Below are 18,343 nucleotides of genomic sequence, written 5' to 3'. Positions count from 1 at the left end.
AGCCCATCCGACCTGGCCTCGAGCACCTCCAGGGATGGGGCACCACAGCTTTATGAGCAGCACCAGGGGCCTCACCGCCCTCTGAGTAAAGAATTTCTTCCTAACCTAAATCTAAATCTCTCGTTTGATTTTAAACCGTTCCCCCTTGTCCTGTCACTGTCACAGAATTGTAGGGGTTGGAAGGGAGCTCTGGGAACATGGAGCCCAGCCCCAGGCTAAAGCCTGCTCCCTGCAGCAGGTCCAGGCGTCCAGGTGGATGTCGAACACCCCCAGAGAAGCAGACTCCCCACCTCTGGCAGCCTGTTCCAGTGCTCTGCCATACTCAGAGTAAAGAAGTTTTTCCTCGTGGGAACTTTCCCACTTTATGCCCCTTGTTGTGTCAATGAGCACAGTGAAAAGAACCTAGCTCCATCTTTCCATTAGATATTTGTAAGCATTAATAAAATCCCCTCTCAGTCTTCCCCAGGCTGAACAGCCTCCCATCTCTCAGCCTTCCCTCATGCAGAGATCATCTGCATGATGATCTCTGATCATCCCTGATCATCTCTGTGTCCAACCCACTGCATTCTCTCCAGTAGTTCCCCACCTTGTTTGAACTGGGGAACCCAGAACTGGAGCAGGTTGCCCAAGGAAGCTGTGGATGCCCCATCTCTGGAGGCATTCAAGGCCAGGCTGGATGTGGCTCTGGGCAGCCTGGTCTGGTGGTTGGCGACCCTGCACATAGCAGGGGGTTGCAACTGGATGAGCATTGTGGTCCTTTTCAACCCAGGCCATTCTATGATTCTGTGATTCTATGAACTGGACACAGCTGTGGCCTCTCCAGGGCAGAGCACAGGTGCAGGACCACCTCCCTCAGCCACACTCTTATTAATGTGCCCCAGTGCATCAGACTGTGTAAAAAGTCAGTCTCTAAGACATGTTCACGTTATGAGAACTTAGAGAGCAATTCTAGCAGCTGCCTGCAGCCCAGCTGCAGGATGCCATTTGGCATATTGTGGGGTGAGTGTTGGAGGCTTCAGGAGCTGAAACTCAGCAGCCAAAAACTACCTCCTCAGCTGGGAGAAAGGCAGGAGAGGATGGGGAGCCTCACTGTCCCACGGTGCTGACAAGAAACAGAAAGGTTTTGGCCAGAAATTGCCAGACCTGTGCCCTCAGGTTTTGTACCACTTAAACCCTCAACCTACTTTGAAAACAACTGAAATCACCCAAAGAATCTCTTACTTTGAGTTGAACAGGGATATAAACAACACTGGCATTAGATAAGAGAACTGTAGGCAGCTGTAGAACAACTACGTGTAATATCTTGCTTGATCCTCAGGTATTGATTCAGTGATTTTACTGTTTGGACCCAGTGAGTTTCTGAATTGTTACTGTTCATGCCACAGACATTGCAAGATTGGATTCCACTCTTGGATCTCCAAAGATGCCTCTAAGGCATTCCCCATCTCTTGAACTTCAAGGGACAATCAAATGTTAAGAGACCACAAGTGCTTCTGATAAAAAACAAAAAAAAACCAAAAAAAAAGTCTCTAGGAAAAAAAAAATCTAGGACCAAATAAAATCAAATTCACATTTGAAGTTTTCCCCCCTAATCTTTCACGTTACAGATCTGACATGGTTTGGCTAGTCTGACAACTCCTGCTCGGATTTAAAGGCATGGAGCTCTTATGAAAAACTGTAACAAAAAGAATTAAAGGCTCCAGACCAGTTCTTGCAGAAGGATTTAAGCTTGTAAGTACATTACAGAGATCTGCTAGAAGATGGCTGCACAAACAAGAACAGAAATCAGTGAAGTGGTACCTGCTAAGAACCGAGCAGAATGCTGACGTTTTATGCCTTAAAGTGACGAAGTTTGACATTCAGTGCTTTTTCTTTGGACAGTAAATCCATACTGTGCTTTTTGTAAGCATCAAACTGCAGCGAGAGCTCGCTGTAAGCCTGCTGGCTGTTTTTCAGCTCTTGCTGGAGCTCTTGGACCTTCAGATCATAGTTTGCTGCCACTTCTTTAACAATGTTCCTCTCTGCTCTCCATTTGGCTCTTTCTGCCATCTCCAGCTTCCTCCCCAGTTGCAGAATTTCCTGTTGCTTTTCTTGCAGAGCTTTGCCCCTTTCTCTGGCCAGGTTCAGCAGCTGCTCTTTCTCCTCATTTGCCCTCTCCAGCTTGGCCTGCAGCTCAGCATCATGAGCCTTCTGCTGGCTTTCTCCATGCTCTAGCTGTTCCACCATTTGTTGGTGCTCCTCCTGTAGGCGCTGCAGCTGTTGTCTTAACGAGTCAACCTGCAAGATGCAGGCATTTGCTTGCTGGCTCTGCGCTTCCAGGAGCTCCTTTTCTAGCTGCTGGGCCCTGGATCTCTCACAAGCACATTTGTCATGCAGAGCATCCAGCTGCTGCGAGAGCTCTCTGGCCTGGGCAGCAAGCTGGAGCATTTCAGCCTCCTTGTCCTTCGCTGCTTGGCTGAGGGCGGTTTCGTTCTCCTTCTGCATGTGCTGGTTTTCCTCCTTCAGCTGTGCGTTCTGTTTCTTGTGCTCGTCCTTGGAGTAGATCGTTTTTTCGAGGTTATTGGCCAAATTCTCCAAGTACTGAATCCGCTGGGTTTGGGTTTTTAGTTTCACAGCATCCTCTAGCCTCAGTTTCTCCAGTTCCACGTTAAGCTGCTCCAGGCTCCTGTAGCGTTTGCGTGCATCATCTGTTTTTTTCTTCAGGATACAGATAAGGCGGTGCTGCTCTTCCAGGCGTGCCCGTAGCAGAGCCTTCTCTCTCTTCTCCTCAGGGCTCCCGCAGGGTGTCTGCATGCCTTTTGTCGGATCTTCTGCATCTTTGCCCATCTCCTCATCACTTCTGTGGTTGGCCATCACTGCCTCTCCATCCTCTTGGGCCATGGAGACACTGTCACACACAAAGACGAAACACTTCAGACACCACTTCTCTTAGTGACATTCAGCAGGTTTGAAGCGTTCCCAGAACTGCTCTAAGCTGGTGGACAGAGAATCCTAAAACCAAGAGCAGCCCTGCAGCCCTCTCTGCCTCTGCAGACCCCAGTTCAAAGACAAGCAGACTGAAGAGAAGGATACCAGACTCCATGATGCAAAAGCAAAGAACCCTAGGCTTGGTATTTACAAATTATAAATCTAAGTAGAGCATAGAGAATCAGTTCAATCCTCAAATTGATTTTTACGGTTTTGATAGTATATTATTCATTAAAAATAATGATAGCCTTACACTGTGCTTAGAGATTCATGAATTAAAAAAAAAAAAACCAACACATCTACTCAGTGGCAATAACTAGTGAATGCACAGTAATAAAGGCAGCGCCTGGAGAGAAGGCTCCTTATTTGAGTGTTGGTGCTGATTTGCTGAGTCTGGTTTCTCATCTGAAGGTGTTTGTGTTTCAGCAGCAGCATTATTAGTGCATAATCATCTGGAGTGCTACCCAGATGTACAAAATGTTTATTTAAAACTGAAGTACAACTTTCAGATGCAGACCTTCAGTGACACAGCATGACATGGCCTGCTGATAATCAGGCTCTGAGACTTCTGTGCCTTGGCTGGAGGTAAAGTTTATGCATAGGGAAAACTCCTTAGAGAGAGAAGTAAAGGAAGGATGAAGAACAACATCCAGCAAAAAAATGAACCCAAGCCTGCCAAGTCTGGACAGGTGCCAAGCTGTGACAGCAGGGATGCTGCTTCTGGGTTACTCACCTTCCACTGCTGCTGCTTTGGTTCCTGCCAAAACATTCAGCCATAACAGGGAAAGACCAAAATGCTGAGGCTATCCAGCAGAAAAAAAACAGAGAGAGGGGCGTAGGAGCACAAATCTTTTCTGTTGCCAGGTGTTTTCCTTCCTTCGCCTGTTTGTTGACACTCCTAGCATGGGGCTTGTGTCCATGGCAATGCAGGTCTGAATGGGTCACTCCAGAATCCTGCCTTCCAGAAGCCGTGGAAGTAGCTGGGAGTAGTTCTTAGCAAACAAATGCTGCTGGCGCTTCCAAGGGCATTAAAAAAAAAGCTCCTGTTTTTGTGGAATCCATATATATATGGACAGAACTTTTATTTTGATAGCAATTAAGTTTTTAACTACTGAGATGTTGTACAGTATAGAACACAGGAGATTACACAGCACTTGCATACAAATCTAAAGCCTCAAGACCCCATCCATGAGCTGAGCTCCCCAAGCTATTTTGGCACAGTAATGTGTCTAGGCTTCACAGGAAACAAAACAACAAAAAATTTATATACCTGTTAAGTTGTTGGTCATATTTTCAGCAACTTTTTAAGGTGAAAATGAAATCCTGTAGTTAGTGATTACAAATAGAGGTTTCTCCCAGACATAAATGATTGTTCTTTTATGAGCCAGTGTGCATGCTACGCCTCAGAACAACATATCTGTACTTAAGTGGTACACCAGTTGCTTTGCTTTTGTGTTCTTAGTTAGCCTCCCCTGAATGGGTGGTGATTCTGGAAGAGCAAAGTGCAATCTGTACCAGCTACTTACCTCGTCCAAAGCAGCTGAGGCAGTAAGGGATGGAGACTCATTGCTCTTTTTGCAATCTCCGGGCTGCCCAGCTGATGAAAGAATGGCTGTTCCCCAGCAGGTTGAAAAGCACCTTTTTTTCCCCCCCCCATTCATGGCATACAACAAATAACCAAAGAGTCTGAGCATTTACATTTTCATGATTAAATTAAGCAACTGAAGCTGCGAAGAGCCATTTTTTTCCTCCCTAATCTTATATGCAGGATTTTTCCAGCCTCTGGATCCTTGCAGCTACTGCAAATAAACATGCATTTATTATATTTATTTCATTATATTGCACATTCATACTGACTAGCTAACAAAGCATTGAGTTTTAATAAACAAATTCTTATTTAGATTTAATTCCATTTAAGGCTGCTTTTATTATTATTTTTTTATCACAGAATCACAGAATCACCCGGGTTGGAAGGGACCTCAAGGATCATGTAGTTCCAACCCCCCTGCCTAGCAGGGCCACCAAACATACACATTTAGATCAGGTTGCCCAGGACCCCGTCCAACCTGGCCTTGAACACGTCCAAGGACGGGGCATCCACAACCTCCCTGGGCAGCCCGTTCCAGGGCCTAACCACTCTCCTCGTAAAGAACTTCCCCCTAACATCCAACCTAAATCTTCCCTCCTTCAACTTGGATCCATTTCCCCTAGTCCTGCTATTGTCAGCCCTTATGAAGAGTTTACTCCCCTCCTGGGTGTAGGTTCCCTTCAGGTATTGATAGGCTGCAATGAGGTCGCCCCGCAGCCTTCTCTTCTCCAGGCTGAACAAGCCCAACTCCCTCAGCCTGTCCTCATAGGGGAGGTGCTCTAGCCCCCTGATCATCTTAGTCGCCCTCCTCTGGACCCTTTCCAAAATCTCCATGTCTTTCTTGTACTGAGGGCTCCACACCTGGACACAGTACTCCAGATGGGGCCTCACAAGAGCCGAGTAGAGAGGGACAATCACTTCCCTGTCCCTGCTGACCACCCCTCTCCTGATGGAGCCCAGGATCCCATTTGCCTTTCGAGCTGCCAGAGCACACTGCTGGCTCATGTTGAGTCTCTCGTCCATCAGGACCCCCAGGTCCTTCTCTGCCGAGCTGCTCTCAAGGACCACTCCTCCCAGCTTGTACGGGTGCCTGGGGTTCTTCCGGCCCAAATGCAAAACCTTGCACTTTGCCGTGTTGAACCTCATTAGGTTCACCCGAGCCCAGCTTTCCAGCCTGTCGAGGTCCCTCTGAATGGCATCCCTTCCTTCCACCGTATCAACCGCACCACTCAGCTTGGTGTCGTCAGCAAACTTGCTGAGGGTGCACTCAATTCCCTCATCGATGTCATTGATAAAGATGTTAAAGAGCACCGGTCCCAAGACAGACCCTTGGGGGACACCACTTGTTACCGGCCTCCACCTGGACATAGAGCCATTGACCATCACCCTCTGTCTGCGGCCTTTCAACCAATTGCTTATCCATCGGGTCGTCCACCCATCAAATCCACTTCCCTCCAATTTGGAGATGAGGATGTGGTGGGGGACCATGTCAAAGGCCTTGCTCAGGTCCAGGAAAATGACATCGGTCGCCTTCCCTTCGTCCACCAATGCCGTCACTCCATCATAGAAGGCCACAAGATTAGTTAGGCATGACCTTCCTTTGGTGAAGCCGTGCTGGCTGTCTCGGATCACATGCTCATTCTTTATGTGATCGAGCATGTTGTCCAGGAGGATCTGTTCCATGATTTTCCCAGGCACGGAGGTGAGACTCACCGGCCTGTAGTTCCCCGGGTCCTCCCTGCTCCCCTTCTTGTATATGGGAGTGACGTGACCCTTCCTCCAGTCGTCCGGGACCTCACCTGACAGCCACGACTTCTCAAATATGATGGAGAGCGGCTCGGCAACCACCTCAGCCAGCTCCTTCAGGACCCTGGGATGCACGCCATCCGGCCCCATAGACTTATATTCATTCAGTCTAAGGAGGCACTGTCGGACTTGCTCTGCCCTTACAGTGGGGAGGGATTTACCTCCTTGGTCCCCACATAGAGGTTTGGGGATGCAGGGCTCAGGGACGTGAAAAAGACTAGAATCCTGGCCACCAGTGAAGACCGAGGTGAAGAATTCATTCAGCACCTCAGCTTTTTCTTCATCTGTTGAAGCCAGTTCTCCTTTTAAATTTACCAAAGTAGGTACACCCGTTTTGGCCTGTCTCTTCTGGCCAATGTACCTGTAGAAGGTTTTCTTATTGTTTTTCACATCCCTTGCCAAGTTCAGTTCTGCCTGCGCCTTGGCTTCCCTGATCCCACGTCTGCAAGTCCGGACAGCATCCCTGTACTCTTCCCAGGTGACACAGCCTTGTTTCCAGAGCTTGTACACCCCTTTCTTCGCCCTCAGTTCTCTCAGCAGGTCCTTGCTGAGCCATGCCGGTTTCCTACCTCGCCTGCCCACTTTCTTATTCAGAGGAATGGAGACCTCTTGTGCTTCCAGGAGGGCATCCTTGAAGAGCAGCCAGCTCTCCTCAACATCTTTGTCTTTGAGGGCGGCGCGCCAGGGGATCTTACTTATTAAGGGGATATTACTTTTTAAGTAATACCCTTTGTGTTTTATGCATTTATCTTCCCTTAGTGGCATGCGTTTCCACAAGTGACAAATCCCTGTCCCATTTCATGTGCTACAGAGCTCTTTAAACCAGGACCAGCCATAATCCCAGCGTTCTCCTAACGGTGGCGCTGAAGAACAGAGAAATGATTTTGGCAAAACAAGCTAACAGATGCAGGTACAGATAATGAATACACTTTACAAAATAAATACCCAATACTTTAATCATCATTAAAACTGGCAAGTATAGATCCTTTAGAGTAGCATTTGAATGAACAAGTTTGACTCCAGTGCCTTCAATATTTAAAAGTAATGTTGATTTATTAGCAAGGTGATGAACAAATGTATAAGCAAACTTTATAAACTTAGTTTTTCCTAGTAAACTGGAATTAAGAGTCCTCTGCACCTTGCAGAATAAGATGTCAACAGTTCCACTTCATGTAGTGCTTCTTCCGTTATAGAAGCAACTTCATACCATATAAAAGTACAACCACAGGTAAAGGGACTTATTTAAAAAAAACATCCTGCACAGTCCTTGCTGGAGAGATCCAATGTAGCATAATGAGGATTCAGCTGTAGAGGGATGCTGAGAAGCATGAACAAAATGCCACCTGTTGCTAATGAGTCATTAAAACACTTCACAAACAAGACTCCTCTACCTCTCAATTGCTAGGTGCATTCTTACTTGAGTATATTTTCAGTGAAGAAGAACTAGCCCTTTAAATTTGCATAGATCTGCAGGCAGAAGTGTAACTTGAAATATGAAGTGACACTTGATAGCAGAGAAACAGAACAGCCACAGAACACAGACTATAAAAGGAGCTACTGTGCTCCTCTTCCAAGCTTCACCACCACACCTTTTGATTCCATTCCCAAGAATTCTTTTTGCTGCTAGCAATCAGAAAGCCCTTATTTTGTCAGTTTTGCAACCATAAGCATCCTGAGAGGTAGTGTATCTTCCACCCATGTGTTGGGCGACTTTATCATCTTCTCCCACAGGGCAGATTCGTCTGAAGTAGAATCCATCCAGTCCACTGTAGTTCCATAACTTTTGCCTAGAAAAATGCCAGACACATTAATCACTTAATATTATGCAAAGTTGAGAGCTGACAATCAGATTTACCTGTCTTCTCAAGCAGTTTCACCTCCTCAGGTAGTGATTTCGAGATCTGACTCAACTTTTATGGTTGAACAATTCCATCAAATGCAATTAGTGACGATTCTGCACACAAACTGCGTTACCTTTCTCCACTTGTTAAGACTAAGTTTGATGTTTACTGACCTCACTTGTGTTTTAAGTTATTCTGCTGAACCATCTGAGAATTCATTTTTTCTTGCTTTTGCTTTGAAAGACTGTAAATGCATCGTCCCTCCTCGGATAGAACGGGACATACGTGTACATATATATATATATAACAACTGGGAAAAACATGCAGTTCTATCTGCGTATCTCACACTGCCTTTCTGCAAATAAACATCTTTGCATTTATAAGTTTCCACATCCAAAATGTTCTAATCTTATCAAACATTCCCAATCTATCCTTTTATCTCCACCCAATACTGATTCTACACCACCTATCTAGTTTTTGCAGAAGTTTGTGGTATGTCATCAAGATTCTGGGTGCAGAAATAGCATATTCTTGTATTTCATACCAGGTACGATGTAAGGACAAAGGTTTATTTCTACTACACTTGTTGTAAATTGTAAATGGAAGTTGTGTTAGGGCCGAGTGACAAGGCAGGATCCCTGACAAAGAACAGATAACTCACTGAATGAAACTCTTAAGCAAATAAATGGCTGGAAAGCTGTTATTTTTTATTTTTTTAAAAGAGATGGAAAGGGAAAGGATAGAAAGGAAAGACAATTCTGTAAATTAAGGATTAATCTCTTCATTTCTAGTACCTGTTCCAAGGCCTATCCTGAGACCTCCCAGAAAATGGTTGACAAGTTTGTTGTGATCCCAGACTGTGAGTTCTACGCAGGCTTCTTTCAAATCTTCTGGTCTAAAGCCATCATAGACCATGGTATGGTTGAATACTGGGTTTGTAGTTTTTGACACCGTTCTTGTTTTCTGGCGACTTTTTCTGCTGGTATCTGGAAGAATTGTACTTCAGACAGAAAAGAAACACTGTCAGTTTGCACTGCAAGTTAACGGTGTAACTGGCATTAAATGTATTACATAAACAAAAACTACTGATTAACACTCCTTTGCATGTTGCAAAGCAGCTGAAGATAAATGGCTCAGCATCTTGGAGAAAAATTCAAAGGTCGTGTTCTCAGACCCTTCCAAGAAGACTCTCGTACTTCAGAGGACAGAAGGGAAGAGGCACAAGTGAGTTTGTTTGCTGGATTCTCACTGATTTCCCAGAGATCCCAACCATCTTGCTGTCCTCTTTACATTTTAAATCAGTTTGTAGAGAGGAAGAAATACAGCTGTGCCTCTCACCTCTGTCTTCTCCCCTTCAGTAAACTGAAGCATACTCTTGCACAAACCTGCTTGATTTAAATACAACTTGTACCAGACACAAAACTTCACTTAAATCTAAGTAGCCCTTCCACCAACAAGCTAAGCATTTGAAATGAAAGGGTGGTGGCTACTAAGAAAGTTTTCCCAGTACATCTTACTTGGTAGTAAATACTTGCATCTTGAAGTTATAAGCCCTGCAGGACAATTTGCATTACAGTAAAGAAAAATCAGAAAGTAATTAAGTAGTTGTAGTTTTGGGTTTGATTTAAACATAGAAAATTGAAGGTAAGATTAGAAATAACAGTGGCATTACTGTGCCACCATTTTTGATGACTTCAACCACAGTTCTTACCACTTAATAAAAGAGTTGAGTCTGTTGCCCCTCAGAAGAGGAAGATCACGGCATTCCTTCACCCAGATGTGGACCTCACCAGTGGACGGAATCTTCTTTCCTTTAAAATGACAATAAGAAATCCTGGCTCTGATTAATCTTTGTAGATACCTAGTGTAGCCTTTACCATTGCTTATACTTTCAAATAAACTCCTCTGTGCTCTTAATATATTTCATTCTTATCAATTGGGTGGCTGGATTGAAGACCTGACCTAGCTTCAATGTCAGGCCAGCCAGTTATAAATTGACAGGCAAGAACAACCTGAAAGATCATACAGCTACTTCCATGAACACAATGCATTGTAATTGTTTGTGTAACAAATCACAGCAACTGTCTGATGATTTCATAATCTCCAAAGCTGTTAGAGAGTAAAAAAAACATAAGTACAGACTAGATTAACTGGACTGTACATCTAATTCTACAACAGAGAAGAGACCAACCCCACCCTGTAAGCACCTTTCAGATACTGGAAGAGAATAAGGTCTCCCCTCAGCCTCCTTTTCCCCGGGCTAAACAGCCCCAGTTCCTTCAGTCTCTCCTCATATGGCACATTCTCCAAGCCCTTCACAAGCCTTGTTGTCCTTCTTTGGACCTGCTCCAGCACTTCCATGTCCCTACTGTACTGAGGTGCCCAAAACTGAACGCAGTACTTGAGGTGAGGCCTCACCAGTGCCAGGAGCAGGATGACTTCCCTGGTCCTGCTCACTACACCATTTTCTATACAGGAATAAAGGGGAAGAGGGAGAGAGTCAGTGCTAGTCTTTATGGGCAGGCCTTCACAGCTGGCCTCCTGGAAAAGCTGAGAGCTCCTCCCCCTCATCCCCTCACCTAGAATTGGAAGATCACGTCTCCCAGAGCTAGAACTCACATGAAATAGCTGAGTCTGCTAGAAGCACAACACACAGAAAGTGCACCCAGCACTGTGCTTAAGCATCAGACAGCTTGCCACAGGATGCTATTATATAGAATACTGCTGAAAGCAGGACACCACCCAACCCACCCCTTGCCCCCAGCTAAAACTCCAAATCCCTGGCAAACTCCAAGAAGCACTGCATACCTCCAACAGGTTGTGGAACATACTGGAGGGCTAGTTTCATCTCCCCTCTGTTTTCTAGTTCAAAAGCCATTGCTGAAGTCTGTAATTTAAGACAAAACATCTCAAACACTACTGTTCACACACACAAAACTTCGCACAGTAACAAGATTGACTCGTACATGATAATTTTTTGTCCTGTTTTCTTCTTCAGTCTTCCCTCAGTTTAGAGCACATCACAGATTTAGGGCAAGCTGAGCTATTTGACAGTGCCTCAGATACATAGTTCTACCACTAAAATGATGGACAAGACCCAGGAGAGATCAAAAGCCCTTGAGAGCACTTCTTTTCCATTGTTGTGTACTTAGAAGTGGTACATAAGAAACTTGTTCTTTGTGCAACAGAAATTATACTTCATAAACTCACTTCTGTAGGAATAGTTATCTGGAAATCAGCCTCAGCAGCAGTTATCTTGCAAAAAGGCATAAGTATGTGTTACTTCTTCATACTCACCTCACTTTTTCACATTGAAAAAAACACAGAAGACACAGATCAGGCCTAAATAAAAAATGATTTGGTCTTTCACATACAGCAGAAAATATAGAACAGCTAACCCATCCTTAATAACATACCCTAGGCTTGAGTGGAAACCAGTTGATCTGCTTGTTGGATTTATCATTCCAGTCCCAAGTTCCTAAATCCAGCTCCACTTCACCAAGGAAGCTATTCCTCCCAAAGGTATCATTGTGCCAGACAGAGATATTAAGGCTTTGGTTCTTTAGGAGATCTTTCTCAATTTTGTACTGCCAGAAGGGAGAAATGAAGGGGAAAACAAAAATGACACAGTTAGAGAAAAATGTGTCTGAGTTTATAACATACATAACTGCTCACTTCATTTCAAGACAAAACACTCCTCATATTTTAATATTTCAAATCTTAAGTTCCTAAGTAGCTTGAGTTTGTTTGCAAGTATTTCACAACAGTCAGTGTTCTCAATCTAGAGAATATTATAAACTATCGATGGATAAACATAGGTACACCTGCGGAGCGATTCATCTTAACACAAATATCTCTTTTGAGAGCATCTGAATCTGGAAAGTTAGAATTTCTTATACTTCGTGCCTAATCTGTGTTTGTTGTATACCCGCAGTATTTCATTGAAGACTGGATTAAAAGTTTTCTTTTTCACCGAGGTCTTCCGTTTGCCCAGCTTATATTTCTCTGGAAGCAAGTAGGTCTTCACATACCTAAAATGTAAACAGATTGGTAATGGGGGCAAGAAAACACCCCTTCCAACTTCCTATTCCAAAATACACAAGTATTTACTTTCAAAGTAAAAGAAATCCACTTAACTAAGTTCCCCTTAATCTTGGAAGTTAAAATTTAAAATAGAATTTCACATTCTTAGAAGTTTGAGGTTCCCACATTAATGTATGTAAATTTATACAGCAATTCTAGATCCAGTTGAGAGTAGAAAAACATGTAAAGCATGTTATAGCCTCCACTTATTTGGTTGTTTACTCAATCATACAGATCTGTTGGAAAGAAAATACACTTCTCATCTGCACATTAAAAGTAAAAATTACACTAGGAAGAAGATATTCTGTTTTACTTACGGGTCTGACCGCTGTCTCTTGACATCTGCAACTGCCAGGTCTTTACATTGGCAAATGAAAATGTGGAGTTCGTTCAGTTGTTCTACGTAATCAATAGCGAACTGAATGTTCCCCTTCACATCGACACTGCCGAAGTCTCCACTATAGACACTCATTAAGCTTCCACTCACCTGTATCACACACAAGGAAAAAAAATTTTCTAGCTTTGCATTTTTACCAAATACTTCGAGAGAGCAGAAGTTACCTTCAGGATTCAGACAATAAAGAAATTAACTATGGCCCTCCAGATGTAGTTATGAAATATAGTAGATATATTATACAAGTTCCTTAGTGAGCAGGTTAGCAAAAGGAAGAATGTTATTTGTGAATCTTAAAAGGTGTCAGGCCAAGTTTTCTACAGTAACAACAGCAAAACTTACTTATTGCATTGAGGAAGAATAAAAATGTGATAGGATGCTCTACATTACAGATTGTGTGAGATCATGTCCTCGAGATATTATGTGTGTATCCCTTCAGCTTATCTTTGCAGAAGGCAGAGCCTAAAGCTTTAGGGCAACCTACCTTCTGAAAACACCAACAGAGAAATTGACAGAATCTTTATGTGCCTGAATTAGGTGCCAAAAGAAAACATACTTGAAAATTAAACCCTGGACAGGTAGAAAGAGAAGAATATATGTTTGTTTTTTTTATTTTCTTAGAATTGATTATCTAGTTCACCCCACATAGCAATATTGTCCTTTCACTTATTTTCTCCTTTACCCCTTAATCCATTTCTGTTTATCCTATATAAATTATTCCCCACTTTTGCTACAACTTTAATCTGTTAATGTAAAAGCCTCTTTGTGTAGAGTTCATAGAGTATGCTGTAGAATGGGACCAAGCAAGTTCCAGCATACTGCTAGAAAACAAAAAATAAAAATAATCTTTATCTATTTTTAAAGGCAATTCCAAGCAAAGGTTCACATAACAGAAAGAGCAGGGAGAGGGAAGGAAGGAGAGAGATGCCAGGGAAAGAAATAGAAGAGAAAGAAGGAAGCCAAAACAATTCTGAAGAGATTAGCAAAAATTAAGTGTCATTAAAACAAGGCTTTTGTGTACATACAGAGGATAAGGAGGCCATGCCAGAAGAACCGCTAAGATTGGTTAGAGAGCTGGGACTCTTCTTGATTCTGCCAAAGGAATAACTGCTTTCTGATGCTGTATCTGTCTCTCTTTCATCACTCTACAAAAACATCACAGAAAGAAGGTCTGTGTAGGTTCTTTGTTGTTACAAGGAACATTTAAAAAAAAAAAAAAAAGAAACCGATTTTAATAACACAAATTGGGACTCAAAGAAAGCTAGAATTTAAATTTTCTAACAGAAAGCTAAAACATTTTTAAAGCAATAATGCAACTGCTTGTTTTGGTTGTTCTTAAATCTCAAATAGCAATGGAAAGTACAAAGTTAATTTTATTGGGCCAATTAAACTCAACTGCTCTACTTCACTATGCTGTGCATAAACTTATGCAAGCGATAGTGCTCAGGCCTTTCACCAGTCCCTTTCTGCTATACAGAGAATGCCATCAATTCTCCCATTCCTTCAAGGCAAAGTTAGTTGCAAAGTAACATGCACAGTAAAACAGCACTGGATGAAGTGATTGGCTTTTGAAAAAATGCTTATTTTGCAAGACAGCAGGCAAGGAACTGCTTTTACACCAAGAAACTGCAGTTTTGGGTTACTTGGTCATCATCAGGCACTATGCTTACAACCCACTCATGACATCTCCATGCCATCACTGGACAGACTTGCTTCTTTCCACATAAGCTTTCCTATGCAATTTGCTATAAAAAGCATTATCTCCCTGATGCGTTCCATTTGTCAACAATGCGCAAGGCTGCCCCCCTTCATTTATGCAGATGAATCACTGTCATTGATATTCTACTAACAAATGCAAACTAACAACAATTTCTACACACATTAAGAATATCTGCAGAGATAAGTTGAGTTTGGTCACAACTCCAGGCAACACTACGGGCTTGAGGCAGAGTGGCTGAAGACTCTGTGAAAGAAATGGACCTGAGGGTGTTGGTCAACACTTGGCTGAACGTGAGCCAGCAGTGTGCCCAGGTCGCCAAGGCCAATGGCATCCTGGCTTGTATCAGAAAGAATGCAGCCAGCAGGACAAAGGGAGGTGACTGGGGATCGTCCCTCTGTGCCCAGCTCTGGTGGGGCCAGGCTGCATCTTGAGTACTGCATTCAGTTTTGGGCCCATCGCTACAAGAAAGAAACTGAGGCCGTGGAGCATGACCAGGGAAGGGCAACAGAGCTGTGAGGGGTCTGGAGCACAAGTCTTAGGAGAGCCGCTGAATTTGCTTAATTTGGAGAAGAGGAGGCTCAGGGGAGACCTTATAACTCTCTGCAACTCCCTGAAAGGAGGCTATGGTGAGGTGGGGATTGGCCTCTTCTCCCCTGTAAGTAGCAATTGGATGAGAGAGAATGGCTTCAAGTTGTGCTAGGGGAGGTTCAGGTTTGAGAGCAGGAAAAATTTCTTCTCCAATAGAGTAGTCAGGCACTGGAACAGGCTGCCCAGGGAGCTGGTGGAATCACCGTCTCTGGGGGTGTTCAAGAAATGTTTAGATGCTACCAAAGAATCACAGAATGGCCAGGGTTGGAAGGGACCTCAAGGATCATGAATCTCCAACCCCCTGCCATATGCAGGGCCACCAACCTCCACATTTAATACCAGTCCAGGCTGCCCAGGGCCCCATCCATCCTAGCCTTGAACACCTCCAGGAACGGGGCATCCACAGCCTCTCTGGGCAGCTGAGGTGTTCCAGCACCTCACCACGCTTTCTGTAAAGAACTTCCCCCAACATCCAACCTAAATCTTTCCTCCTTCAACTTAAAACCATTTCCCCTTGTCCTGCTGTTATCTGCCCTTTCAAAGAGTTGAACTAAGTTGAACTATGTTGTACTAAGGGACATGGGATAGTGGGGAAATATGGTTGGTAAGTGGATGGTTGAACTAGATGATCCTGGAGGTCTTTTCAAACCTTGGAAATTCTAAAATTCTATGATTCTATTTTGTTATCTACAGAGCTACCTCTTTTAGACATTTATGTTTGGAGACTGGTGTTTGGTTTATATACAGTCTCAATACCTTTCTCTGCTCACTGTTTGGGAAGGCACAGGCCAGGTTCCAATAGCTTATCTTTTTCAAACTTTGGTGTCATTTTAGGAGCTATGAACATGCCCTCAGAGTTTATTCCATGGCCCATGCCATACTTTTACAAATCATACTGAGTTAATTACATTAAATAATAATTTAAATGATTTACCAAGACATTGCTGGAAATACTGAGCATTGATTTAGAGAGCCTAGAACCTGCACCTCCATCCCAAACTACTACACCTCTGAGAAAAGTCACCAGAAGATGCCATTACGTATAGTCTTACAGACTCACTCAAACATTTTAGGCTCTGAACAAAACAAATACGTTAATGTATGCATGTTCTGAAGGTAAAAGACCTGTTATTTTAAGATTAGAAATTACCTTTGGGAATAACAGCTAATATTCACTATGCTTCAATCTCCTAGATAGAACATACTCTTTATGTAGAGCTGTACAGCAGGAATAAAAGTTATTGAAGTGTCTGAAAGGTTAATAAGCTACAGGTTGCTTGTGATCATCCTGATTGTTATACTGCAAACAGTTACATGCTGTAGCAAGTAGTAAACTGGCTTGGCAGAACCTGGGAAATACTATTTGGCAAATGCATAATCCCACAGCAATCAAAATTTTTAATTACAGTTCTTCAAGAGATGTAACATACCTCTTCCTGTAGGAATGATGGTACTGACTTGCTCAGTCCTTTGACTTTTTCAGGGTTGGAAAATGGCTTATCAGGCTGTGAAGGCACTGTGGAGACTAAAGAGCAGCAATTCAAGTTTCAAAAAAAAGCTCGGACATCAAAAGAATGTGATTCCATAGCAGGGCGTGGTTAAAAACAACCAACCTCAGATGAAATACATGCACATGCACAGAAAGCCTTACACCTAAGTTGTAAACTTTCTTCTAGAACTCAGAGCTGCTACCATTAGGAAGGATCTAGATTGACATCTGTAACTCTGGCCACAAATCTTTGTCAGAAGACAAAATGTTTGCGTTGCTTGACAATGGATAATTCTGAGTGCTGAAAGTTCATTCTGATAAAATACGATCTATTTACCTTCCAGATTTTCTTTTTAGAATAAGGATAAGTGTTCTCATGCACCAAGCTTGCCATTGTTGACATCAGAGTCATCATAATGTTTTTGCTAAGAAGTTGGTCTACATACCAAACTATGTATTTTTTTTTATTTCTCAGTCCAATTAATGGCAAAATATGTTTGGTGAATCAAGAAATGTTTACATTTGAACAAGGTCTCAAGCGTGGAGTATTCCTAGTTAATTCTAAAAGCATATCTCAATGATGCAGTTTCTTACTGCCAATCTATTTAACTTTCATAGAATCCTAGAATATCCTGAGTTGGAAGGGACCCACATGGATCACTAAGTCCAACTCCTGGCTCCACACAGGACCACCGAAAATTCAAACCCTGTGTCTGAAAGCACTGCACAAATGCTGCTTGAACTCTGGTAGCCTTGGTACTGTTACCACTCCCCTGAGGAGCCAGTTCCATGCTCAAACTTTGCTACACCTTTACTGAAATTCACTTTTGTGCTCTTCATTTATTTCTTTGCACAAACTAGCCTTTCAAAGATCTAATTTCACTGTAAGTTCTCCACTCTTAGAATTTTTCATGCTCTAAACACATATTTAATGATACACTAAAGCTCAATACAGGTCTTTACACTAGATACACATGGTGAAATATACTAATACTGAATATCCCATGACAGAATTTTTTGGCAATGGACAGCCAGCTACAAAGCCATGTATGTACCTGTTGTACACATTTTAACACCACACACATGCTGGGATTGTTTCTAAAGAGTTAAGCTTCTTCCAAAGCATTTGATGACGAAGCTCAAACAGTGGTTAAGATATCAATTATTGTCAGTATGCAGTTAGATGCAGTTACTTTATTCAGTCATATTCTAGTCCAGATGTGCAACTTGTTAGTTGTTAAATGATAAAAAAAAGATCTTTAATGTGTTAGTTTAAATATCAGTGGAGAAACTTCTCCATTGTCAGTTTGAAGAATCCTATTACTCACTTCCTGCTCCATTTTCATTCCTCACTTGATGCTGATCAGGTTTCAGACCTGCTCAGTGCAGTATTGACAACAGTCAATAGTGGCACAAACAGCTTTACAGTTTTATAAATAACATCAACATATTTTGTGTGTGACAAGCCTTTACTTTTCTAGATCCTCATGAATGTTTAAGCTCTGCATCATTCTTTATAGGAGCTAAATCACTATAGAGGGAACATGAATGTGTAAGCTTAGCAAAACAAAATATTATTTTCAAGAGAATTTGCTCTACCTGTATCTGTACAGTTATTAGTTTGGCTGAGTTAATCATTTTCTCAAAACTTCACTCATGGTATTTAACAACACATTTAACTAAAAAAAGCCACCCTTTCCAGATAAGTGCCTACATATTGAATATATAATGTGCTTTCAGTAAGGCTTTCCATCTGAAGGCAGCATTCTGTACTTAAGTACAGAGTTTTTAAGACTTGTTAACATATTGGATATTGCATGGGTTCTATTCTGTTACAGACCACTAACATTGAAAATGCTTTGAAGTT

At 42.7% G+C, this 18,343-nt stretch overlaps 2 protein-coding genes across 2 annotated transcripts in view; both read right to left on the bottom strand.

Moving 5' to 3' along the window:
• Positions 1-1,830: 1,830 nt before the first annotated feature.
• Positions 1,831-3,744, bottom strand: CCDC89 (coiled-coil domain containing 89; the record flags this gene model as incomplete). The annotated part of the gene is made up of 2 exons (XM_079549108.1): positions 1,831-2,887; positions 3,701-3,744. The coding sequence occupies 2 exons, from the start codon at positions 3,742-3,744 to the stop codon at positions 1,831-1,833; spliced, it is 1,101 nt and encodes a 366-aa protein (XP_079405234.1).
• A 4,258-nt stretch (positions 3,745-8,002) lies between these two features.
• SYTL2 (synaptotagmin like 2) overlaps positions 8,003-18,343 on the bottom strand; it is a gene marked incomplete at both ends in the record, with an annotated part of 39,524 nt that continues 29,183 nt past the window's right edge. Inside the window, 10 exons of the mRNA XM_079546722.1 lie at positions 8,003-8,148; positions 8,997-9,202; positions 9,914-10,013; positions 11,011-11,089; positions 11,619-11,789; positions 12,131-12,233; positions 12,603-12,772; positions 13,705-13,824; positions 16,418-16,512; positions 17,805-17,852. Of these exons, the coding sequence (XP_079402848.1) occupies positions 8,003-8,148; positions 8,997-9,202; positions 9,914-10,013; positions 11,011-11,089; positions 11,619-11,789; positions 12,131-12,233; positions 12,603-12,772; positions 13,705-13,824; positions 16,418-16,512; positions 17,805-17,852 (1,238 nt within the window). The remainder of the gene's footprint in view (positions 8,149-8,996; positions 9,203-9,913; positions 10,014-11,010; positions 11,090-11,618; positions 11,790-12,130; positions 12,234-12,602; positions 12,773-13,704; positions 13,825-16,417; positions 16,513-17,804; positions 17,853-18,343) is intronic.

The sequence above is a fragment of the Tetrao urogallus genome, assembly GCF_951394365.1.
Source record: "Tetrao urogallus genome assembly, chromosome: 1".
In the NCBI taxonomy this organism is placed as follows: domain Eukaryota; kingdom Metazoa; phylum Chordata; class Aves; order Galliformes; family Phasianidae; genus Tetrao; species Tetrao urogallus.
The sequence above is the reverse complement of the archived record's forward strand: the minus strand, read 5'-3'. Positions and strand labels throughout refer to the sequence as shown.